Genomic DNA, 27,176 nt, shown 5'->3' on the forward strand with positions numbered 1-27,176 from the left:
CTTCTGCTCACTCTTTCTTTTCAGAGCAGTGGGCACATGTCCCAGCCTGCTGAATGGGATGTTCCCCCCTGAACCACAAATAATAATAATGGTTATTTTTTTCACTATTCAAACAAACAAACAAACAAGCAGAAAATGGAATAAACAAACAGAGCAGTTGGCACTGAGTTTTTTTTTGGCAGACGGCGGTACACATTAACACTTTAGGGTGAATAATTACTACAACCTTTTACGCTCGGCTATCTGCAAGGGCGCGTTTTTTGCAAAAGCTCTTATGAGAAGGAAATATGGTTTTAACTTGCCAATAATGGCGGGGACCGATGGGAACAACATAATCAATGGCTCTGCTACATTTCCAAACAATTGCCTGAATTATAACCCCAATAATTGATTTCCGCCCTTCATTCCCCACCCCTCACCTTCCTTTCATGTGATGTCATTTCCTATTGATTTCCTTACAGACATCTAATGATGGGAAGTTTCCAGAGTTTGTATTTGCGCTTGACTTTCTCACCCACACCCCCCCCCCCTTCCCAATCACCCCCTACCCCCGACGACCATTTGAAATTTGCAAGCTGTACCGACCGGCTTAACCAAAAAGGATTAAGTCCCACATCCAACTGAGAGCACAGATAATACTGGGTAATTGGTAAAAAATGAAGATGAATGGGACAGCCAGATAAGGACCAATTAGCTCCTCTGCGCTTACAGCTGTGGTCTCAATACAGATCCATCTCTGGAGCTACGGCCTCCTCCTCCACCTCCTCCTCCAGCAGGAGAGGAGTCGAGCCCAGTTGAGGGCCGGGCTGGGGCCAGGGCTGCTGGAGGTAGCGTACTGATCTAGGGGAGGGGTGGGAGGGACGCCTAACCCATCACCCCTCCTCCTCCACCTCCTCCCCTCCTTCCCTCCTTCCCTCCCACCCCTCGCCCCGTCTGGTTTCATTCCGTCTTTGGGTCCAGACACCTGTCACCGGCCCCAGTGCGACTCCGCCGGCCCTTGCTGTGGCCACCAAGGACCGGGAGGTGGGCAGCCATGTGATGATGAGGGGAGGGCAGAGAGAGAGAGAGAGAGAGAGAGAGAGAGAGAGAGAGAGAGAAGGGATGGGACTTGGGCTGAGTGCTGTGTGTGTGTGTGTGTGTGTGTGTGTGTGTGTGTATGTGTGTGTGTATGTGTATGTAAATGTGTATGTGTGTGTGAGAGTGTGCAACCCATGACTGTGAGTACATGTATGTGTGTGCAAGTGCCTGTGTGTATTTGTGTGTGAATGTGTAAATGTGTGTTTGTTTATATGTGTGTACAGAATAGTCACTCACTGTGTGATTGTACTTGTGCATCCCTTTGTGAATGTGTGTTTATACATGTGTATGTGTATTTATATGTGCATGTGTGTGTGTGTGTGTGTGTGTGTGTGTACAAGGGTGTGTGTGTGTGTGTGTGTGTGTGTGTGTATGTGTCAGTGAGTGTGCGAGTGCCTGAGCTCGTTCTCAGCTCTAACCAGCTCACAGAGGTAAACAACAGAAGCGCACACAAAGAGAGTGCAGCTTTAAAAAGTTTGCGTCGCCGGTGATTTCATTAGGGCTGCATCATCTGGTTGATGATACACGCAATTCCCACATCTCATTACTGGCAGGATTTAAGGTCCATTAACGTTGCCGTGGCGAGGAATCAAATCTGAAATGGCACCCACTGGCCAAGCAGAAAGGCAGAAAGAGGGAGGAAAAGAGAGGAAGAGAAAGAGAGGAAGAGAAAGAGAGGAAGAGAAAGAGAGGGACATTTTTCTTGTATTTCCTTTTTCACTTCTGCCTTCATTTCACTTTGTTGCTGAAGGTTTCACACACACTTGAGTCCCCTCTTCTCTCAGCCTCAATTTCCTGCTATCTCTCTCTCTTTTTCTCTCTATCTCTCTCTCCCTCTCCCTTTCCCCTCCCTCTCTCTTTCTCTCTCTCTCCCTCGCTCTCTTTCTCTCTCTCTCTATTTCTCTCCCACTCGTGCAGAATAAAGCTATTCTTTTCCACAACTTGAAATTGGCAGGTGTTTGTTAGCGGCCAGACTTGACCACATTTTCCCCTCAATAATGAAGGTTCTAGCTGAGGTCAGCTCAATGGGAGGGAATGCATCAGTGTTTATTTCGGTCCGAGGCAGTGTGTGTCACACGTGTTTTGCTTGGTTTGTGATCTGTAATTGTGGCATTTCCTCTGAGTCTATGGAACAATCCACATTGTGCACAGAGGGAACCCCCCACCACTCGCTCTCCCTCCCTCTCTCGCTCTTGAAGAAGAAGAAGGAGAGAGAAGAGAGATAGAGAGAGAGAGAGAGGAAAAAAGTCCCAGGGAAAAATAAAAGTGAGCCAAGCCATCGGTTTAATCAGAGTGCCTCCTCTTCTGTCCTCTCTCTCTCTCTTTCTCTCTCTCCCTCTCTCTCATTCTTTCTCTCTCTCCCAGGATGTTTGGTTATTTGGCTCAAAGTTGGACTGGCTGTTTTTGTTATAATTAATAACATTGATGCAAACAGGAGAGGGTAATTGCGTTGAATATTTAATGCGGGGGGAAAAAGAAACATTAGCCTGTTCAATTTACATCAACACAAAGACAACACAAGCAATCCAAGCCCAGGAACAGAACGGAGTGTCCTTCACACACACACACACACACACACACACACACACACACACACACACACACACACACACACACACACACACACACACACACACACACACTCTCCGTTTGTCTGGGCTTTAAACAAACTGCAAGCTGTGAAACAAAAGCACCGGGGGCATCTACATCAGAATAGCATTCCTCTCAAAAGGGCTTTAAAGCTCCTTTACATCCACAGCCATTAGAATAAAACATCCTGAAACATAGGTGGATTTTTAGATACTATTTCTGTATCCACCTGATTACCTCACTATATACATAAGATATGATGACATTTTTAGACTAATAATAGATTAGTGATTTCCATGTGATTGCTTTTGTAACCTTCATCTATACAAATAGATCAATCAAAGTCTCTTCAGTGGGGTGACAAAGACAAACCTATTCATGAGGTCATTACCCAGCTAGGTCTACACTACATAGTTGACTACAGTGGCCTGCCTCTGAGCAGCTAGAGTGGCTGCCAAATAAAGTTCTGGACAAGAAGAGTCATGGCTATATCTGTCGAGTGATATCAAGCTGCACACTCCCCTCTGCATAATGTACTTGCGGCCAGTATATGTTAGGTGCTCAGAGAGCAAATCTGGAGAGGCAATTAACACTCGGTCTGAGTCAGGAGTGCAGAGATACAGTCATCTCTAGTGCTGTACACATTACAGCTAGTATGGGCAAATATAGGCTATTTGTCCTACTCGGGCCACTGTATTTCTGCACAATTTCTCTATCAGATACAAATGTTCTAACATATGAACACACAAGTGATTTTCCAGTTCCATAAAACAGTAAGTTAATAGATATGTTATGATGGTATATGATCTTTGTAACAAGAGTGTGTGTTTACATTCGTATTTGTATTTGCTGTTGTCTTATATTGTCTCCACTGCTGTAAAACTCTCCTTTTCCCCTGTTGTTCTAATGCAATAACGCTCCAAATATGACAGAGAAATTTGCTGTGAGATAAGGCCGGACTGGAGAACACTGTCTATTTCACTTAAAAACCTAATTTATGTCGCAATTAAAGGCTGAAAGAAGCTGCTGCTCAGTGCGGCAGCTCTGAAAAGAGCCGGCCATATTTCTCCCTCTTATCATCCAGCCTTCTCCTATTGGCCCACCCTGTCACAAGAGACTGCTTGATATAAACAAGAGATTGCACAGACATCCCAGTAATCAATATTAGGATGGCTTCAGTACCAAACATCATTTGTCTCGGGCCACCATTCCTTTGACCAAACGAAGCATTAATTCAAATCATAAATCTGAGGTGATTTAAATCCGAGGGAATGAGAATGGGGAGAGGCCTGGCTCCCCCCGCTTTAATGATTTATTTTGTACATTTCTCGCGAGCGAGAGATTTGTCCATACACGGTGACAGGTCACCTTCAACCACCACTGGCAGACTCTTCATCACCATGCCGACGAGCATCTCATCGGCGCAAGTAAATATTAAAGGGAAAAAAGAATCCAATTGATTGTGGATGGGGCCGGAGAGGCGTCGCTTCTGCCATATATTTCACTCAGAGGGGCTAATGCCCGCGCGCTTGAAGCCACGGCGGCGGCGGCGGCCGACGCTCGCTCATGGGCCAGAATTATTATTCTTGTGGGAGAGGGCCGCGTGTGCGCTCAAGGTTACAATTTAAATTGTAAAAAGATAAAACAGTTTCTTATTAGCTTCATTGCCGTAGCCTTGCGAGACTTATTCACATTCATCTTTATTTCTGCGACCTCGTAGCCTGCCATTTTTTTTTTTTTCCCTCGCAGTCATGACCTCAGTGTGTTTGCATTTTCTCACGGTGATATCGACTTAGGATGCATCCATGTGTTTTCTTCCCCTCCCCCCCTGACGTATACGGAGTCAAATTGCTGCCCAGCAAATCCTCTGGTAGGCCACCCGGACGGTCAAAACATGGGAATCAAATGCGAAAATTTAGCTGAAGGATTACGTGTATCATTTGTAATGGGTTTGTGATTTTACACGACGCTATTATTTCCACAGAGAAATGGCTCGGAGTTAGAGAGGAAAATCCTACTGTGTTTCAGAAATCATTAATTGAAATGGAAGATATTCAAAACCAATTCAGTTGTACAAATTAAATTAGCAGCCCACTTACAGTAATAGCTAATAGCTTTGGGATGAAGTGCCCGTGGATGCATCTCAACACATTAAAAAAGGGACTCAGTTTGTCATTTTCGGTCAGGGGAAAGGAGATTGCAGTTGGCATCGTGAAATTAAACAAATTGGTACCACTGGAGCTTAAGGATACCATTCAGCAGGAGAAAAAGGAGTCAATCTACTGTCTAAAATGGTTTGTTTACAACAAAAAGTAAGCATTAAAAAAGGCAGCAAAGTAAACAGTAAGTTTCGTTACAGTACTGAGCTATGGCTGGAAACAAGTGGCACCATTGGTAAACTGCAAGGGGTTGTGTTTGTTTTCTTAACCTTTAATGTACATGGCTATTATGCACTAATGAATAAAGTAAGCGATATACTACTGTAATGTTGTCCAAATATAATATTTAGATAATCAAGCACAGTATATTACAGTAACAATGACTACATACATTGGGATATACATGGTGATCTGTCATCCATTATCTAAGCTATCTGGCCTCATATTTAGATAGCTATCAGTTCTCAGTTATGTGCTTGCTCTGAGAAATAAATGGATTTGTCACAGGGATTCTCCTGGGCTCTGAGATGAGCACTTAATGAGTCCACCTGAATGAACCAATTAGGGAGCATCCAAACAGGCTGATATCCTAGCCAGCCAATTACACTGTATAGAACACATTGATATGAGGATGTGTACTTTTTTATTATTATTATTTAATTTATATAGTATATTTAGTATTTCGTTTTGTTAGTTTTTCTTATCTTCTACTGTCTCTATTGTACAGTGGAGTTTTGATATATGTATATACTTATATTTACCCTTTCTGCTGTAAGTGCATGTTGTGTGTGATGTCTGTATGCTACTGAGACCTTGAATTTCCCCTTGGGGATCAATAAAGTATCTATCTATCTATTTATCTATCTATCTATCTATCTATCTATCTATCTATCTATCTATCTATCTATCTATCCATCTATCTCTATATACTTCTATTTGGATACATTTGGCAGAGATGCTAATGTAATTTGCAATAGTTTTAACATGAACGTTTTTGATACAATTAATGTGTACAAAAACAAACAAACAAACAGACAACTCAATCCAATCCCATCAGTGCTGCTGCAAGGGTTATCTAGCTGTGAGTTAGGAGCTTTCACACCAGTAGCTTCTGGGCCACTGACACCTGACTGACTATGAGAAGTAAGTCTTGATATTTGAATACTAGAGAGTAGAGGAGAAGGTACGAGAAATGAGAGGAGTGGAAAATAGAGAAAAATACAAGAAAGAAGGGAGTAGAGAGACTAGAGGACTGGAGAGGTGAGAAGAAGAAAGGAGAGAAGAGAGTAGAGAAGAGAGACAACAGCCATGGAGTGGAGAGAAGAAGAGACAACAGAGGAGAGGAGAGAGGTGTGGAGAAAAGAGAAGAGAGGAGAGAAGAGTGGAGAAAAGAGAAGAGAGGAGAGAAGAGTGGAGAAAAGAGAAGAGAGGAGAGACAACAGAGGAGAGGAGAGAGGTGTGGAGAAAAGAGAAGAGAGGAGAGAAGAGTGGAGAAAAGAGAAGAGAGGAGAGAAGAGTGGAGAAAAGAGAAGAGAGGAGAGACAACAGAGGAGAGGAGAGAGGTGTGGAGAAAAGAGAAGAGAGGAGAGAAGAGTGGAGAAAGTTATAGAGAAAAGAAAAGAGAGGAGAGAGGAGAGGAGAGGAGAGGAAAGAGGTGTGGAGAAAAGAGAAGAGAGGAGAGAAGAGTGGAGAAAGTTATAGAGAAAAGAAAAGAGAGGAGAGAGGAGAGGTGTGAAGAGGAGAGGATAGAGGTGTGGATCGGAGTAGGGTGATGTGAGGAGACTCACCCACACTGGAGCTGAGGTCACCGTTCTCTGAGTCGCCGGCGCCATGCTGGTTGTTGTTGTGGTAGCTGCTCATGACCTCCAGCTTGATCTTCTTGACCTTCATGGCCTCAGCGATGGCGGCGTTGGTGGCAGCGGCCGCGGCAGCTGCAGCAGCAGTGAGACCTGAGGCCAGACGAGGCAGGAGGAAGGACAAGAGGGTGAGGAGGACGCACTTCATTCACATGACAACAGGTAACTACAGGTGTCACTAACAACATTTAACAAAATGTCAGCAAATAAAATAAAAATAGAAGATCAAATAGATGATGGAGAAATGGAGAGGAAAAAAAAAAAAAAAAAGACAAAACCCATACCCATCAGTCATACACATCAGACTGCATTTGAATGGTGATCTGTCAGTGTTTTTACTGTTCTCTCAATCATAATGTCACAGGATGCTCAATAATCACTCCCGAGTGCGCACTCCATGACAAATTCTCTAGGCGAACGCGTTGCTTTTGTTTAAGGTATTTCACGTCACTTGACTACTGGCTCGTGCGTGTATATACAGTGGCAATCAGTCTCCTGTCAATCCAGCCATACAAAAGTTACAAAAGTTTGCAAATGTGACAGAATCGTTTAGTTTGAGGGTGATTGGGATAGACACTGGAGTCTTCTCTGGTGCCCAGGTCTTGGGGGATTGAGTTAGAGGGGAGAGGTTCAGCAGTCCCAGCCCAGCCCCGCTGCCATAGGACAGATTATTACCCTGATGGAGCATTACACAGCCAAGATGTTTCTGCCTGTCATACATGCCACCTTCCCTCCCTCTCTCTTTCCCTCTCTCTCTCTCTCTCTCTCTCTCTCTCTCTCTCTCTCTCTCACTGTCCCCTCCACCCTCTCTCTCATTCTAGCCATCTCTCTCAATGCAGAAACCAACACCACTGTTTCTTTGATGGTGACAGATGGAAGCCGGATAACATATCGGAGCTGACATGTTGCCATGGTTTCGGTTTTGTAAATAAACTGGTGGGTGCGTGTAACAAAGTGAAAACAAACAGCATGCAACAGGAAAGGGAAAAGGGGAAAACAGGAGAGGGGGGGAATGGGGGGGGGGGGTGGAGAAATAAAAATATGCAAAATCCTCCAGACAGGAAATGCAATCTCCTTGAAGATATTGCACCCGTTTCAAGCAATAGCCAAGTAGTACACATATCTAATATATTCATCTGATCTCATCCTTTTGTCATACGACATAGAGAACGTGGGGGAACATTGTGATTCAAATCCTTATGGCCACAGTGACAATAATAATTCAGCTCTATTGTAATTGATTCGGGTGAGGGGAGCGACTGGGCAGACAGAAGCTACCAAAGCTCTGACCGAGAGCTCACTGTCACTCTCAATACTGCTGAATGGCTGCAGGAGCAAAAAAAAAAAATGTGAAAAGGAGAGAGCAGAGAGATGAGGGCGGGCCTCCGATGAATGAAATGACTGAAATGAAGTAGACGGATTCATCCAAAACACGGGCCCTGTGTTCAGTGATGTTCAATAAATCTTCTGATCTATGTCTGCTCTTTCTCTCTCTCTCTCTCTCTCTCTCTCTCTTTCTGTCCCTCTCTCTCTCTCTCTGTCATTGCTGTCTATTCTCCCTACCTTCTGAAAATGGCCATGAAGCACAATGCCTATACAAACCCTTCAAGAGTGCAGATTGTCTCTTGTTTTATCCTCCAGAGATGCAAGAAAGGAGAAGGGGGGGGGGGGTCTGCTGCAATGGAGACATAAAACTGCCTTCTGCCAAGATTGTTTGACTTTAGAGATGAGCTTCCACATACATTTCTGTCCACTATGATTCATTATCAGCGAGGTTGCAAATAGAGATTGCCTTTTTGTGCAAGTGTGAGAGATGTTTATTCCCACAGTGTCTGAGAAATGAGGAAGCTCACAGCTGCCAACAGTGTATGGTGCTATCATAACGATGAGTTATACATGCGTTGCAACACTTGCATCCACGCTGTGAGTCCTTGTCATGTGACTGATTTGAAGAGTCCTGTTTGGGTTAAACAGGTTTGGGTTAAACGTCCATGCTGCTTTCTGACGAGGCCCTCCATTTTTAATTGGCTGCCGTGCTGTTGATGCTAATTCTATGAACTCATATTTCTGTTGCTCACTGATCGTCAGGCCTGCTGTTCAAACCTGCTCTGTGCTGGACTCCTGTGCTCTTCAAGAACATGTGGAAACACCTGAAAGAGTTGGGGGGGGGCAAATGCCCATCTGCATGGTGAGGTCAGCGTTACGAATAAAGCACTCCATCTTTTCAAGAGGCCGTCAACGGGGTTCAGCTCTCTGTGGCTCTGCGGCGCCACTTGGAACAAACGCGATACGCACATTTATAACCACTTAGCCGTCACATTTCAGTGACGCAACTCGAGTGCGCCTATTAGCCACGTGTCTGCTACCACCAGGGCAAGGAGAGAGAGAGAGAGAGAGAGAGAGAGAGAGAGAGAGAGAGAGAGAGAGAGAGAAAGAGAGAGGGAGAGAAAGCAAGAGAGGAGGGGGTGGAGAGGAGAGAAAGAGAGGAAAATACAGAGGATGGAGAGAGTGAGAGAGAGAGAGAGGGAGAGAAATCAAGAGAGGAGGGGGTGGAGAGGAGAGAAAGAGAGGAAAATACAGAGGATGGAGAGAGTGAGAGAGAGAAAAAGAGTGCAGAGAAACAGGGTGAGGGAGTGAGATAGGGAAAGAGAGATGAGAGAGAGAGAGAAAGAGAGAGAGAGAAAGGAGGGGAGGGCAGAAAAAAATTGAACATGTGGCATTAATACGCCATTGTGGCTCCTCAGCAGCTGATAGGCAGATGGCACAAGGCACTTTCTCTGGCTGGGGCCGGGGGCCGCATATCATTTAGGTGCCTTGTTTGCATTTTAAAATACATCAGTACCATATTGACGTACAGTATACATCATGTCAAGAGCGGCCACTCTCGTTTGTTGGCGGATGGCGGACGCCCGAACCCCGTCCGCTGTTCCATATGCATGGAGAGAGGAGAGGGGAAAGCGCCCGCACCCACGGAGCCCGTAAGAGGGTTACACGTTCTCCACATAATGAATGTGGCCTCTGCGCTCACTGAAGGTCAACTTTCATTTATGTATAATGGGCGAGAGTCAACTGTTTTCTAAATGAGATGTATGCACAACAGTAAGCAGAGGTGTGTGTGTGTGTGTGAGGGAGTGAGAGAGGGGTGAGGATGGGTTGGATGAATATATTGTATTGGGATCACCTTTGGGTTGTTTGTATGATAAATTCCATCGCAGGTGCCTTCACTAAGCATTTCCATGCGACAATTACACCTGAAAACTGGCCCATAGGAGACGAACTCCAAGGTATGGGTGACCGCTCTCATAGCCTTACTCTGCTAAGCAGATCTATCTATTATAGCCAGTTGAAGCTCTCATCCATCAAAAACTCAAATGCATTATTTTTAACATAGCATAGAACAACACAGTCCATAGGGAATGCATTAAATGTATGCATTTGCTCACATATAAACATACTATGCAGACACTACTTTAGGCTCTGGACTTCCTATGCTATTTGCCATAATAATGATATTCTTCAGAATTAGAACACTATCATTCCGTTCCTAACCAGCCTGTGAAATGTAACATGAATATCATACACAAGCTCCATTATATTTACAGAGCACTCGTACACTTTTCACCGGAGTGATTTTCATACAGGTTCAGCAGGTCCCGTTGTCTACTGCTGCTGCTAGCCGCTTGCGTAAGCAACAAGTATACTCCTAAGCGCCAGGCAGCTAAATGTAGAATAAGAGCCATCCCACTCCCTCCTCATTACAATTCATTACCACGCAAAGGGCCGCTATCTCAGAGATCTGCCTGTATACACTTTTTCAAAGTCACCTTTAAATTCAGATGCACCGTGTTTTTTTTTGTTTTTTTTTAACTCCTGCACTTTGTTTTTTTTCCCCTTTCTTTCTTTTTTTGATAGTGTTTCTCAGTCTTTTTTTTTTTTTTTTTGAGGATGAATCTCCCTCACCAATGTGGCCATAAACAAGCTCAGTGGCAGACGAACCACTAGCACAGACATACTGGTGATGTCTGCTGTGAAGGGGAGAGTTGGAGGCGGATGGGGAAGGGCAAGGGGTTGCCAGTCGGAGGGTGGGGTTGGGTGGTGGTGGTGGTGCTTCTTTAACAAATAGAGAATTGCATGGTACTGTCACACCCGAGCACCAAACAGCAAATAATGGAGATGGGGTCTGATCGTCGCCCTCGGAGCATCTGTCATATTAAATAATAATGAAGGATCTATTAATATGCAAAGGAACCAGCGGTAGACTGGCTTAACGCTGCCATGCCTCTGCATATTGTCAGAATGTTCATTATTAATTAACATGCTAGCTGCCCCATACCTGCACCATGTCAGAACATTCTTATAACAAATACTGAATGTATGTGCCCTCCTCCGACATAGTGTAATTAAATTAAAATCAGATTAACTTCACATCAGTACACAAAGACTGACTTTTACGACGGAGGCGATAAGGAATTACTCATGCTTATCTCTTTATGTTACTCTGTATGTGTTTGTGTGTGTGTGTGTGTGTGTGTATGTGTGTGTGTGTGTGTGTGTGTGTGTGTGTGTGTGTGTTGTGTGTGTGTGTTTGTCACTGAAGGCTGCACTGAAATCTTACTGTATATAACAAACAAAAGTCGTATGCGGTTGAGCTTAGAGGTATAATTTAATGCACAGAGAGCATAAAGCAAGCCTCCATGTGCCTGTCTGTCTGTCTGTCTCTCTGTCTGTTGGTGGGATAGTGCGGCTCTTTAGTGCACTGCGGTACCTCAACAACTCTGGCCTGTGTGACGCTCGAATCATTAGGAAGCCACCATCAATTACAGACCGTACAACATGCTATGGAAGTCTCCGCAAGAGGCCGAATAACACTGGGGCTGATGTATCAATCAAAGTCTAATTAAGCTCACATTCTGGAGAATGGCTTATGGCGCTCAACGTTTCATTAGACCCCTTTGGTGTTTCTGTTCCTCCAAAAGGGGCTTGCCGCATTTCTCTGTTAAGTTAACGGGAAGGTTCAGAGCACGAGGGGAGTCACAAACCCATCCGTAATTGGTATCACACGACCAGTGAAAAACAGTTAAGAAAGGACTGGTAAATAAAGATATTGCATTTTCTATAATGTTGTATGAAAAAATGACTCTGAACACCTTTGGCAACATCAGTTGTAGTGCCAGCTAATTCTTTGCGTGGTTGTTGTCAGGCTGACCTACTCAAAGCACCTTTTTACGTCACTTGACTCAATACTTGCTTCTCTCTCTGAGACCAAACAGACACCTGCAGCACACACACACACACACACACACACACACACACACACTTTAGGCGATGGTCAGCAGGGGAGCTGCGGCGGCTTCTTTCTCAAAGCTTCTTAACGGTAAAGGAGATGTCATCTTCGCGCGGTGTCAGCCCCCGCAGCCAAATGATAGGATTTACAGGGAGCCGTCTTGCCTCTCCTCTCCTCCCCGCTCCTCTCGTCCCTCACTAATGCATCAGGAGCCGGCCGACGCCGAGGCTTGTGGAGTCAAGCCCCCGAGGACACTGTCACTCCGAAAGGGCTCGACTCAAAACGTCTTTTAAATAAATATGGGCCTGGTGAAATGAACACGTGTTCACCAGGACATAACGCAAGTCATTTTAAGGCTACAGATATACTATGATTATGTTGATGTATATTATACACATACAGTATATAATACATAGACTTAGTGTATATTACATATTACATAGTCTATGGAAGGGAGGTATGAAAAGGGTAGGCTTGATGTGTAATCTTGGCAGGGATAGAGAAAGTGGACTTTTTTTCAAAGAAACATCAGCAGCAGACAGTTCTTTCATGACCCTAACCCAAGCTTGCTTTGGGGAATTAAAACAAACAACACAAAAATAAAATTAATATTACAGTGACTGAAGTCTCCATGCATAAGTGATGGCAGCTCACTTTGCCTCAGGCTTTTTTTTTTCCTTTTCTGTGTTGTTAACTTAGTGCTGGATTTTTTTTTCTTTAGTGCATGACATTGCATCACGCAGGGAGATTTTTTCAGCCTAATTTCTGCTAAATGGAGTCACCTTTGACTAGTGGTAGGAAGAGGGGTTTGAGTCTGACTGGATGGGAAGCCAACAGGGCATTGTGTTTAAAAGTCAAACCACTGAGAGACAATAGCAAGCACTTGCAACTAAAAAACAATATTCCCAACTCTGGGAATACACACGGCTGGATAAATTGAAATGATGCACGGGTAACGCTCTCAAGTGAACTGAATCTCCAAACATTTGTGAAACACTTAAGCTGAACTCTTCAATCTAGAGGCTGCAGGAGCTACGCCAGCACAGAAGCAAAAACTGTCATGACACTTGGTCATTACTATTCATGACAAGCTTATGAAAAATGCATCTGCAGACATGGGACACACACATACACAGTGTACTTTATATTGGCTAGTTGGCTAGCCCACATGTTTTTTTTTTCTTTTCTTTTCTGTTGTAGTCTGGCTGTGGATTCATAGAACATTGTAGGGTTTTCAGCTAACTGTAGAGTCAGCTCTCTCGAACAGGTCATCGTGGATGGCAGTAGAATTATAGAAAAAAGGGCAGTCCAAGACATCCACTCTAGTGCACTGTGATGATAGACCATTATGGGTCTATCATAATTTCGTGGACTGAAACATAATAAACTACCTTGATAACCTTCATGGGAGAATAATGGAATTACACAAGTGAATACAAGGAAAAGACCAGACTTGCCGAGGTCAGTCATTGGAAATGGAGGATCCCTTCTTTTCAAAAGCCTTGTGCAAATGTCAAGATCATAGGGGACCGTAGGTTTAAAGGCAATGATATCAAAGGCGTTCATATCGCCAGCGTGCCGGACTAAATAAGAGTCGTCGTCGGTCTCTGTGTCTCCTGCTCTCTTCTCTTCCTGGCCTTTTCGGTTTCCCATTTCCAAATAAGACTCTGATGGCGTGACCTCATGCAAGCTGAGAGGAGGAGCGTTGAGGGAGAGAGAGAGAGAGAGAACACTAACTCACACGAGTTGAAAGCCTCAAGTATCTTTGAGCTCCATTGTCCAAGAAATTGCCTATTCCAGAGCTGTTTTTCAATATCAAAAGGCCCTTTCCATTCCTGTGTGTGGCGTTTTTTAACCCTCGTCTTCCTTCCTTTTCCAAAAAACAGTCACGTTGGCAACAAAAAACGGTGTAGGGGAACAAAATGGAATCATACTCTCTGGAGCAGTATTATGGTGAGCTTCCAAGAAACACACACACTGACACAAAGACATCCACACCCATACCCATACATACAAACACACACACACGCACAAACGAACAGAATACAATTATTCAATATTTATTTTCTGTGATGATACAAGACAATTATGCTATAATAAGACACTAATCCATATTCAGGGGCGCACTAACCAAGAGTTAATGCAACTTAATGGTTGCATTTTATTATCAAAAGGGCCAACAATCCGAGAGCACAATATGCAAATCGGAGAGTTTTCTTGCTCGCAACTTCAAAGCTGCCACAATGCAACCGGCCGCAAATAGAACAAAAGCATTTGCAGTAATAAGACGCGCTGAGGGCGAACTAAAGGCCCAAACGGCTGTTGTTGATTCTTGTGGCGATAAGCTTACTTTAACATCCCCAACTGCCTATGTACATATACCAGTGAAGTGGATTTAATCGGGCTAATTAAACCCCACTCAGGGCACAATGCAACAACCAGTGAAATCATTTGAGAGAAAATAACTCTCCTCTCCAATTTGTTGTGTTGTTGTTGCCGCTTTCCGGGGGATGAGAGTGGGGGGGGGGGTGGTGGAAGGGGAGAAGAGAGGAGGGTGGGGGGGGAGTGGTTGTGTGTAGGTGGGAGGGCTTTGGTTAAAGTGGCTCAGTCCGGTCTCCCGCGCCCTGGCTGGCTTGTCACTTCCTCCGCCATGCCATTTAGAGGACATGCCTGCGTCTGCTGCGAAGCCAGCCAGAGGGGGTGGGGTGGGGTGGGGGGAGATGGAGAGAGATAGGCGGGGGCACAGGGGGACGGTGCGAGGGGTGGTGGTGGTGGTGGTGTAGGGGTTGGCAGCACTGTTTAAAGCTGCTTACCTGTGGGGGGAATCATTCCGGGAGACATTAGGCCGGGGACGGTGTGTGGCATTATGTGGGGGTTCTCTGGCGATGTAACACTCTGCGTCGTCCTCTTCGGGGGCCTCCCGGGTCTTGAGCTAAAACAATGTGAAGTGGCAGAGAGAGGGGAGAAAAAAAAAGAAAAAGAGAAGCGAGAGAGAGAGAGAGAGAGAGAGAGAGAGAGAGAGAGAGAGAGAGAGGAGGAGGGAGGGGGACAAGGATGGAGAGAGACCGTAATAGAATGCAGGAGGGGTAGAGAGGGAAAGTGATAAAGAGGAGGAGAGGAGTAAAGACAAGATGAGAGCCACAAGAGGGAAATGGAGACATAAGAGGAAGAGAGTAGGAATAGATAAAGGAAGAGGGGAAAAAAGAAAACAGGAGAGAGAGAGAAAAAAACAGGAAAACAGAAAGAACAAGGGATGCAAGAAAAAAAGGAGAGGAGGAGAATAGCAGTGGTGAGCATGATGGGGGTACAAATATATGGGGGGGGGGGGGACAGGGGGGGAGAGTTGGTGTTAACATTCGCACCACTCCTCAATGCAATTCCAGTCCAAAGACCCAACATGTACTGTAAATAAATTTCTTTTCAAGGACAGTTGCTTTCTGTAGCTCTACATAATAGACTTCCATAACTAATTAGATTACACGCTGAATTCATTTCCTTTATTGAAGATCAACCACTTTTTGATGCATAATTCATAGGCCGTACCTCGTTACCTGCCCCACCATATTAATATCCCCACACTATTTGAATTGCCTCGTTTGCATATGCTAAAATCCAGCTCGCCGCTTCTCAGGCTCTGGAAATTACATGTTAACTTGTTATAATTATTACAGTCAGGCCACTATTGATTTATGAGACTTTTAAAAACCAAATATGTGTAGTTCTGGTAATGAATGATATTTTAAGGTTCTTCAGGAAATTAAAAGGCAACGGCAGCCTACGGAAATGTTCGGGCTCGGCGTGATTTAATGTGAGACTTTGCTGGAAGGTTCTGGTGTCAGGGTGATTCAGACCTGTTGTGCTCTCCTGATGGAAACTTTTATTACTCCAAATGAGTGGCCGAGATCATGGGATGATTAATGAGAGTGTGTGAGCTGAGGCTGAGAGAGGAGGCGGGGGTGTGTGTGGGGGGAAGCCCCCTGAGGTTGGATTTTAAGGTGCTTTTCACCTACCGTAGCAACAGACCCCCAAAATCAATACATGTTCATCACAAAATACAGCCTAAAACAGCAACTTGTTTAATTATAAAAAACAGGAATGTGAATCTTGTGCTCTGTGAGGCTTTTGCCCTGTGGTTTGATGAGACACGCTCTGCCAAAGTAGCAGACAAGTGTGTGTGTGTGTGTGTGTGTGTGTGTGTGTGTGTGTGTGTGTGTGTGTGTGTGTATGTGTGTGTGTGTGTGTGCGGGGTGGGGGGTTTGTAGCGTTCCTAAACTATTTTAGAAACACAAGGCCTTTTTAAGCAACACTTATCTCCCACATACACATACCAGTGAGGTCCGTCCGCTACATCATTTCTGCCCATTTAAAGACACAGCGCGCCTCAACTGAAACGCCACGCATTTTATCACGTTTTACTTTCTGACAAGCATGAAATTGAAACGGAAATTCTTTGCCCCGTTTGCTTAAAACAGCAGGGCTCATGCAGTCAACGACCCGACCCCCCCCCCTACACACATACATACACACATACATACACACATACACACACACACACACACACACACGCACACACACACAAACATTTCTTTTTTTTCATACTAGCCCATCCACAGACTTCATACAGCACAGCAGTTAGGCCTAAAGCTGTGGGTTGCAGTTACATGTCTTGTTTGGAATGAGTTGATTCATTCAACTGCTCTGTAGCACTTCTTAGCTCTGCTTAGCCTCCCGCTAACAGATGAATCTACTCTTGTGTGACATTTAGCAGGCTTCTTATTTCCCTTTTTTTCCCCTGGGTCTGTTGGCTTATTTACCCAAACGACGTTATTCTAACAACACACATATCTGCAAGCAGCCCCACTTTGACTTCTCTCTCTCCCTCTTTCTCTACCTTCCTCTCTCTCTCTCTCTCTCTCTCTCTCTCTCTCTCTCCCTCTCTTTCTCTCAGAGGCTGGGATGGAATCTGCCTTTAATATAGTGCCTTATCTGATTTTGTCACTTCACAGAAAACACAGTCCCCTCTCTACTCAGATGTGAGGGAAAAGGCGCTCAAATGAGAGAGCCTCGACAGAGAGAGGACTCCTGAAATGTAATTCCTATTTCTATAGAAATACCCTCTTTGATCTTATGAGGGAGATTGCAGACAGTTTTGCTGTCATCACTTTCAATGTGCTCAGCTGAATTATTTATGAAAGACCTCAATAGAGGGCATGTGATGGTAAAAGGTTTTTTTTTTCTTCCTCTCTCCTGAACAATACTAAAGGGAGTGAAACTCAAATGGACCGAAATGTCACATCAACTTTGGCTCTGGCAAGCAACGGCTTTGGGAATAAAATAGAATGGTTTAGCCGAGGCATTACAATGGGATTTCCTTATCTGACTAAATGTTGTTTAATAATGATATAGATGATAGAAGGTCGAACATAAGGCTGTGTGCACCATCATGGTGACAAATAGTGTATATCTCTCAATGTACAGCCTAGGAACACCATATTGTGCTGTATTTCAACAAATAAAGGGGGCCCCCATTGTGCCTAAACATGTCTGACATGATATTGCCCAGGCTGATATGAAATCAAATAAACGTGGCCGCCTTTGACCAAGCCTCTCCTTTTATCATTTCCATTCATTTTTTTTTTTTAGAGAGAGAGAGGGAGAGAGAGAGAGAGAGAGAGAGAGATAGGGAGGTGAATGGCGCGCCATAACTGGAACTGATGTGTTCAAAATGTCTAGCCTACATTTCTCTGCGAGTTGAGCGCATAAGTTCTTATTTTAAACACAGCGAGACTCGGAGATCATGAACGGGAAAATCGGTGCCTGGCGAGCAAGTCAGGAGCAGTTTTGTCCTGGGGTGTTATCCGAAAGAGAGCGCGGCCGGTGTCAGCGGACCGCGCAAGAGGAACATAACCTGGACTGAAGCGAAAGAACCCGGCGATTTGTCAAGCTGCTCGTGCAGATTCCTTAAATAGCCTGGCACAGAAAGTCCCATGAAAAGTAGGCCATTATATTGAAACGATAGCTACAGGGCGTGTTGGGAGATTTCACGCCGTCTGTTGAGCACCAGTATTTAACCCGACCAGCCTCCATCACAATAACGCACCTTTGAATTTCTCCGATTTGCTGTTGTCCTTTGTGTCTTTAAACAAAGCTGAACACTTTAGGTAATGGGGGGGAAACAATTTCACAATGGTTGACGCCTGGTAAATGAGCAAACAATACATAGAAATAGGTTTGCAATGCACTTACAGACAACTGAGCCTGAGATGTGATCGTTTATATCTGTACCCACAATCTTTAAAAAATGTCTGTTTAGGGTTATATGGGTGGTGGTGTGTGCTTGTATACATGAACTGTGTGAAAATGTATACGAACACAAAAGCATTGACAGGATTTACATGTTTAAGGACAAAAAAAAAAAATCACTAACCAGAAAGTTTGGCACTGCACACCCAAACGCACTTTTAAAAGACAAACAATGTGTTTCTACTTGCAGAGGAGGCCTATGTGGGAAAAAGCCAGGAGACAGATGAGCATTATGTTCTGCACTTGCAAAAGCAAATGACTCTCTGGTTTCAAACAAAACCAGTGGTGGAGAATCAGCAGATGTCATTCCCCTTACTCTATTTACATTACAGATAATCACTGCTCTTATATTCCTGGCTTCAATTTAGCAAACATAAAAGACCCCGCTAGCCCTGGGCTCAGCAAAGGCAAATATGTCACAAAATCGTAGGAATTCTGCCGCTTTTGTTTTGCAACCATGGTGAAAAGAAAATAGGCCTGAACTTTCCCTGAACCGCACTTCCTTTAATGGACCTGTTCCATGTTGACCCAGGAGTAACGCTGGAACTCGATACCACCCAACACACGACGCTGCAAAAATAATCAGGTTAGGGGCTCACAATACGAGGCATACAGTTCCAATTTCAGGGCAACAATGCTGTTTCAGAGCAATTATTGCACTCTCGTTCTCACCTTCTTTTTCCAGGAAGGGGACAATGAAGGATATGGCCAAATGTAAATACATTTGTATTCCTTCTTATCAGATTACACTCGAGATCTCCACCTCTGAGGGGGGGATGTTTAGGTTAAACCTAAAGATATGATGTACACAAAGACATGTACACATACAAGGAGAAGAGTGTGTACGAGTGGAACACTCTGCACCTTTTAAACCCTGCAACTCCACATGAGACCAGCCTCTCCATTTGCCTCCAACAGCAGCCTTTTGACATCTTCAGGCTAAATGGTCTTCCCTGTCGAGGCTTCCGAGAGAGAGAGAGAGAGCGAGAGAGAGAGAGAGAGAGAGAGAGAAGGCTGTTTTTTCTCTCTCTTGTAAATAAAATAACACCACAGTTTGATTTCACCGAAATGGGGCAATTAACCTTTTGCCTCCGACGTTTGTTTGAGGCGGCAAAAAGGTAAAGATGAAGATATTTATTCCATTTATTTGTGGTTTACCCAAACAAGCAGATAAATCACTCACTCAGACTCACCTCTACCTCTCTCTCTCTCTCTCCCTCCATCTCTCTCCCTCTCTCTCTACCTGGGCAAATACAGCCTCTCTCACACACACAGCGCCGCCAATCAGACCTTATAAAATATTAACCCAATGTCATTGCCCTTTTAAAATCTCTCACCTAGAATTCCCTAATTGTTCCATTTCTTTATCTCCCTGTAGCAGAGAGTAAATAAATTAACAAAATAGCTTTTATCGCTCAGAATAACCTTTTAACGGTGGGATTATCGCAGGTTTATTTTTCATTTCTTTTTACAGCGATAGCACTGCATGCCTCATTGATTAGTTTGCCAAGGTGGTGACCAGCAGAGAAAACAAGGTCTCATTGATAACACAAAGGCAAGGCACCTCTACCCAAATAACAAACTATATTCGGCTCCGGCCCTTCTTTTTTTTAAACTTCTGCTGTGGCTGCAAAATTTCGTATGCAGCGCAGTCCAACGGCAGAAAATCCCAGGAGTAGCTATTCTTGTCTGAGTGAACAAACAGGGCAACTCATCATTCAAATAACTCACAAACAGGGAAGATAAGATAGGGCTTGTTATTGGTAAAGAAAAACACACTCCAACTAAAAGCAATAGCGCAATAATCATCAATCGCATCTCGATGCTTAACATCATGCTACTAATTGCTAATGGTATGGCTTAAGTAGGCACTCAGATAGCAGGTGACAATTAGCCTTTTTTACCCATTGAAGTATTGTTATTGAGGATTGCATTGACATGTCATCCATCATCGTAACATCTGCATATAATGATATCATGTTGCAAGCCATTTAATATCAGCTGTGCTCAAGGATGCACCATGTGCAGGCTGCAGTTGGCTACAATTAACTATTCACTGCCAGGCGCAATACTGTGTGATTACACCTCCATGTCTTGACACACACTAGTCCACAAACAGGCATAGAGTAACAAACACACACACACGCACGCACGCACGCACGCACTCACACACGCACGCACGCACACACACACACACACACACACACACACACACACACACACACACACACACAAGCACCTGTGAGTTAATGAAAGGATTCCAAAAAATGGGGTCAACAGTTGATATGTGGCAGGCTATTATTCCTGTCCTAGCAGTGTTCATCAATCCTCCTCTCTCTGATCTTTTCTCTTGTTTTATCTGCGGCTTTATTTGCATTGAGCTTCTGTTGGTTTATCTCAATCAGTTTCCCTCGCGCGCACCTGTCACATAGTCCCCCCTCGAACAGGCAGCTTCGCCAGCCTTATCAGATACAGATAGATGGATTATGTGCAAGCACTCACACATCATGACAGAGGAAGAAAAGAACCAGAGGAGGAAGCGAAGACAAACACTATTGGTTTTACAGTTTTTATTGGCCATCAACAGCTGTAGCCGCAGTCATAGCGAGGCAGCAACTAAAACTTCTCAACCACATGTGATAAGACTTGTGCTTCTGTCATTACGCAAACGGGGGGGGGGGGACACAGGTATTGTCCAGTCCTGCCTGATCACATCTTTTTTTTTACAGTAAACAGCTCCATGTTCCTCCTGCTGTCTCCTGTGAGGCGTATAGAACAGTCACAGATATGGCGAGCGAGAGGAGTGAGAGGGGGCCGGTTATAAAAGTGGCCTTCCTGTTCCTTTCCCTTTGTTCTGCGGGCCGCCGGGTGATTAGAGGAACCTTTGGGGCCAGGCCATCAGATTGCTGGGCGGCAGAGGAATCCGGCCACTGCCCAGCCATGTTCCTTCCTCCAGTGGTATTTACATGGCGTTGTCCATCATGCCACAGGGACAAAAAAAAAAAAACACTGTGGAACCACTTCAAATGAAGAGGAGGTCACTGCAGGTTCTGGCATAGAACCCTTGGGTTTTTACATAATATTTGAATATGGGCCCGGATTGCTACAGAAATAAAATGACCTAGTCATTTCTTTGAGTGTAATACCCATATTGCAAAAAAAAGAGCGGAGAAAGATGGATCACTAGTAACAGTAGATTGCACAGTAGTGTTCTGCTTCAGTATGCATGCTCGCTCTAATAGAGGAAGATGTTTCTCCCCCCAAAAAGATCTAAAAATAAGATAAACTGCTGATTATTTCAATGCATCATTAATAGCTAAAACTGATTTCATAATTGCGTTCGTTCGGTAATTGTGAAGCCCAAATTTTTTTTTTTGCATCAGTTCTATTATGGTGGGTAGTAATGAGAGAAGAGGAGTCAGTACATCAGGGGAATTGATGAAGAATGCCTAATTGGTTGACTTTTCCATGCCTAATGGACGATTCCCTTAATTAAAAAGATACTGTACAAAATGTTATGAATCAGATAGGGCTAGAAGTAAATGCACTTAATCAAATGTGCTAAAATGAACAGTTCCAGGAAAGTTGGAAAAAAAAAAGATCCTCAGATATGATTTCATCCAATATTTATTAATTGCAGTCCCTTTGGTTAGTAAAACAGAACAGGTCTTATCTGTAAAAGTGTGAAGACATTCTCATCTAACTGCTTTCACTGATCTCTCCCCCTCCTCCTCTCGTTCTTTTTTTTCATGGACTGCAATGCATATGAAACAAGTCTTCAAAACACGGCTTTAAAAACTTACTAGTCAGGGTGCCTTTGAGGATATTTAATTAAAATCTAATCCTGCATTCATTAAGGCTCACATAAATTAAGCTGTCATTCATAAGATTTATGGATTCTCATTTGCATATTGCATACAATTCATCAATTACTCAAGTATGAAAGCAGCACATTTACCCTGGGAGCAGACGGCCTCCCTGCCAGCGGTTGAAATGAAGGGAGAGACAGAGACAGAGAGAGAGAGAGAGAGAGAGAGAGAGAGAGAGATAGAGAGAGAGAGAGAGATAGAAGAAGAGGACTGTCAGGCATTCACACAAAAACTTTCCTTGCGAGCGTCCGCGTCTGATTAATCTCATTTTCGCGGCATCCCCCTTACAAGATTGTACACAGTCCAGCTGCACTTTTCAATTATTTCCCCTGTCCCCTCGGCTAACTCGGGGGAAGCAGTGAGATAGACATGCACGTAGCGAGGGTTTGACTTATCCACCGACGAGAGCGTCTTTCTCTGTCCGTCTTGTTTTTTGTTTTTTTCTCTCTCTCTCCCTTTTCCAGCTACACACATACCACATGTCTGTTTACCGGAATATTCCTAAATGGAACTAATAGTCAGGAGAGGATGCAGACAAAATGAGAAGAGATGCGAACGTGAGTGTTAAAAGCGTAGGAGTGAGTGATTTGTATTTGGAGTACTGTCAGACTCACATACACACACTCTCTCTTTCTCTGTGCAGTAATGGCATATTTCCTGTTCTATTTCCATCCAACGAGCTTCTTCCCATCAAACCACCACCACCACCACCACCATCACCACCACCATCACCACCATCACCACCACCACCACCACTATCACCACCATCACCACCACCATCACCACCACCACCACCACCACCATCACCATCACCACCACCATCATCATCACCACCACCATCACCACCACCACCAACACCACCACCACCACCACCATCACCACCACCATCATCATCACCACCACCATCACCACCACCACCACCACCACCACCACCACCAACACCACCACCATCATCATCACCACCACCATCACCACCACCACCACCACCACCACCACCACCACCACCACCACCCCCGCCACTGTCCCCACTGCCACTGCTGAGCACATTAAGGGCCAACAGAGCTCACTTTTCTGGTGCATCCGCAATGGGAGACCCAGTGTGGAAGTGAGTGCTTAAAGCAAGTCGAGCGTGAATGCTTCCAAGATAAAAGGTCAGGAAAAACAAACAGACGACTTGCGAGGATGAATAGAATTAATTGAGTCATTAATATGCATGGCTAATAAAGCTTTGAAAAAAAAAAGTCCTTAAAAACAGGGAGGGAAAGAGAGGGAGAGAGAGAGAAATCACCCTCGACTTCTCTTGCTTTTAATGGCTCTTATTTTCAGCATGAGAGAACCCAGGATCCGTAGGTGTTACTCCTTTTGGGAGGACCAGAGGAGGGGGGGTTGAGATGGGGGTGGGGGGTGGGGGGGGAAGGGGCACAACAAAACAGGTTGGACTAACCTCGGTGTTGAGCGCTGAACGTCTTACAAACTAGACAAAGGCAAACTTGTTCTGGTGCCCAGATTAATTCCCAATTAATCCTGAGTTCTGGCAGAGGAACACTCCGCACAGCAATAAAATGAAAGTCATCCTGAAGGGTATTTAATTGGTTCCCCATAGAACAAGCAGCGGATAACAGAAATAAAGCCGGAGTTTATTAATCCTCCCCATTGTTTTATGAAATTGTCGTTGAAAGTAACTTCAGATAGAGCCAATAGTTAAGACTTTAATGTGCTTTTAATATTAAAAGCGGCCGACAATTAGAGTGGTCCAAACAATGTGAGGCGAGACTAAGGCCTGGGAGTGAATGAGAAATGATCTCCAAATCAATACCTGTTTACCATTACAATACAGCCAAGCACATTTCACTGCAGTGGACACTGCCGATCTCCCCCACCCTCCCTTCCACCCTCTCTCTCTCTCTCTCTCTCTCTCTCTCTCTTTCTTTCTCTCTCTCTCAATCTATCTCGATCTATCTCACACAACACACACACACACACACAAACATATATTCACTTCCATACAATAAGTCCCTCTCAGTGTCTACCTCAAGACTCACACAAAAACACACACACAAACACACAAATACACACACACACACACACACACACAAACACACACACACACACACAAACACACGCACGCATGCACGCACGCACGCACGCACGCACGCACACAAACACACACACGCACAAATGTAATGCATTGGAAACACGGTTTTACTGCATATTGTAGGGCTTAAACATGTTTCCAAACATGCATGTAAACACATACATACAAACACACTTACACACAAAAGTGCTGCCATAATGTACACATACATTATGCATTAGTTACAAGCCCTTACTTACACACACACAGACACACACACACGCACACGCAAACTGAGATAAAGTGCACTCACATAACATCCACTCATTAATGTCCAAAAACATTTTTAGACAACTGTTTCATAGACATGGGGAGGGAGCGTAGGCAAAGAGCTAGTATGCTATCTATGAAATCTAGCCTGTTGGATGTGATTACAGCCAGCTCTAAATGGTTACAGCTATAAAGGGCAATGATGTAATCATAACATGATCATACCCTAGACTGACTAACAGAGAGAGAAAGAGAGACAGAGAGAGAGAGAGAGAGGGAGAAGGAGAGAGGGAGGGAGAGATAGAGAGGGCAGGGAGACAGGCATATCCTCTTGGAGACAAACATTCTTAATGTGGAAACTAAACAGGAAGTCTTTAATGATTAACATTAATTGGACTGAGGATCGAAATCCTGTGTGAAACATTAAACAAAAAATATCTACTGTTTATTCTCGTTTCTGACTTTCTTAATAATTAATGAAATGTAAATATGCAAGGGAGAGCAGTAATGATCTTTGGTGGGAGAGGAAAGGAGATGTTTATAGAACAGAATGCAGAGAGAGAGAGAAAGAGAGAAAGTAAGAGACTTTTGACTTCATAACAGCCTTTTAATTAACCATTACAAAGGTCCAGAAAAAGGGGGGAATTACAAGAATGAAATCATTCTATTTCAAACCCCTTTGGTAACAGTTGGTCAATCCATCACCAATCAAGACCCAGAAAAAGCGAGAGAAAGAGATTACATTAAATTATCTATGAGAATTCTTGCTTTGGCAACACTCCGCACACTACACCCACCCATGCCAATAAAGCCTCTTGAATTGAGTGGAAAGAGTGAGGCAGTGAGACAGAGAGAGAGAGAGAGAGAGAGAGAGAGGGAGAGAGGGGGAGAGAGAGAGATTGGTCTTGTTTCTCTGTGCATAGAGAGATCTCATTTCTCCTCCATCTTTTTGCCTTTGTCTGGGCCCTTGAGTCAGGACAAGTGTCGGGCCCCTGGTCCCCGGGGTCCTTGGCGGAGCAGAAGTGTGTTTGCATATTCAGATGCTGTTTATGCAACTCCCCGTCATCTGCCCCAGCCTGTCCCCAAGCCACCCCCCACCCCCCCGGTCCACTCAGCCAGCTGCGCTTTTAAATGCTGTTTACTGTACGGACGTCACACGTCCCACCTCTTTCCTAAACAAGGCTGCCTCTGATAGAGCAACCTCGTCCCCACCACCACCATCACCCCCGTCGTGCCTCATCTCCTACACCACCCCCCCCCACCCCCCTCTTGTTTCCCAGCCGTGCATTTGTAGACGATAAAGAGGAATCAAAGCGCGTCTTCCTCAGCACAGCCGAGCACGCGGTGCCAGATCTGTGTGTCTGCGTGCGTCTCTGTGATCCTTTTTCCGGAGGAATCTCTGACTGTGTTCACACAGGGGGGTGTGTGTGTGTGTATGTGTGTGTGGGGGGGGGGGTGGAGGAGGAGGAGGAAGAGAGAGCAAGAAACGACAAAAAAAAAAAACAGGAACTCCAAAGGCAGTTTTGGGAAAAGGCAACTCCGCCCCGACAAAGTAGGGGTTGAAGGGCTAGGGTGGAGGTTTTTTTTTTTTTTTTTTTGGGGGGGGGTGGCTGAGGGCTAATTGAATGTGGCACGTACAAGTTTGCTTTCATTCCTGCTCACTGATTGGCACCAGGTGCCAAAGCACTTTGCGGAAAGAGAGAAAGAGATGAGAAACGAGCAGGCCTGACGGAGAAAAACATCTAGACCGGGGCCCCTGACTGACAATTACTTCAGACAAGCTTTATCAGGTCCCTGACCCGAGTACAGTCTCCTCACAGCGCCACACTAAGTCAATCAGCGGTTCATTCCTGGAAGCTGTATGTTCCATTTAAAAGCTTCATGAAGACCCTGAGAGTGGTGAGGGGGGTGAGTGGGTGGTGGTGGTGGTGGAGAAGATAGAAAAAGTCCATTTAGTCTCCACCACAGAAGCGAAAGACTCGACTCAGCAAAACGCTGTGTGAGCCTCGCACTGTCCGCGCCACTTTGACGTTATAATTCTTAATGTAAGGCTGGGGCCGACATAAATCTTAAACTGGAGTATCACCTGTAGGGTGTCTTATCCTCTCTCTCTCTCTCTCTCTCTCTCTCTCTCTCTCTCTCTCTCTCTCCCTGGCTCCTCCTATGATGAATTGTTTGCAACATTCCGCAGACTAAACCCTTCAACCTCCAGGAGCCCCTGCTTCTAATAACTCGTCAGCTCTCTCTTTGTGTGTGTGTGTGTGTGTGTGTGTGTGTGTGTGTGTGTGTGTGTGTGTGTGCACTTGGTTGGGATGGCGGTCGAGGAGTTGGAGGGGAGGACGTGACAGAATGATGAATATCACAACAGACAGCTCCAATATGGTACAATTTTACCCGATCAATATCTCACTGCAATATCAGAAAAAAAAATGAGCACATATTAGTCTACACACTGTATTACAGATGAGGTACAACCCCCCCCCCCCCACCCCCCTCTCTTTTACCACCCTCCCACCACCACCACTCTCCGGCTTCTTCCTGAGAGCTCGTCTTGGAATACAGCTATATTTCACACACGTCCGAAATGCTTTACACACTCGCCGACGCGCTGGAAACTAATCACACCACTACCACCGCGCGCCGCAACGAGGCGAGAGGAGAGTTTGAGCCGAACCGAGCCGAGCTGAATGCAGC

At 44.7% G+C, this 27,176-nt stretch overlaps 1 protein-coding gene across 2 annotated transcripts in view; it reads right to left on the minus strand.

Annotated features, from left to right (window-relative positions):
- The window catches only part of dachd (dachshund d), a 118,538-nt gene that overhangs the window by 46,334 nt on the left and 45,028 nt on the right, over positions 1–27,176 (minus strand). For both annotated transcript variants that reach the window (XM_076263399.1, XM_076263398.1), the window contains exons 2-3: positions 14,780–14,898; positions 6,614–6,775 (exon numbers count right to left, since the gene is read on the minus strand). In XM_076263399.1, the coding sequence (XP_076119514.1) occupies positions 6,614–6,775; positions 14,780–14,898 (281 nt within the window). The remainder of the gene's footprint in view (positions 1–6,613; positions 6,776–14,779; positions 14,899–27,176) is intronic.

The sequence above is a fragment of the Alosa pseudoharengus genome, unplaced genomic scaffold, assembly GCF_046254945.1.
Source record: "Alosa pseudoharengus isolate Yale_2024_CS ecotype anadromous, Long Island Sound unplaced genomic scaffold, YU_APseudo_1.1 YU_APseudo_1.1_scf_3, whole genome shotgun sequence".
In the NCBI taxonomy this organism is placed as follows: Eukaryota; Metazoa; Chordata; class Actinopteri; order Clupeiformes; family Clupeidae; genus Alosa; species Alosa pseudoharengus.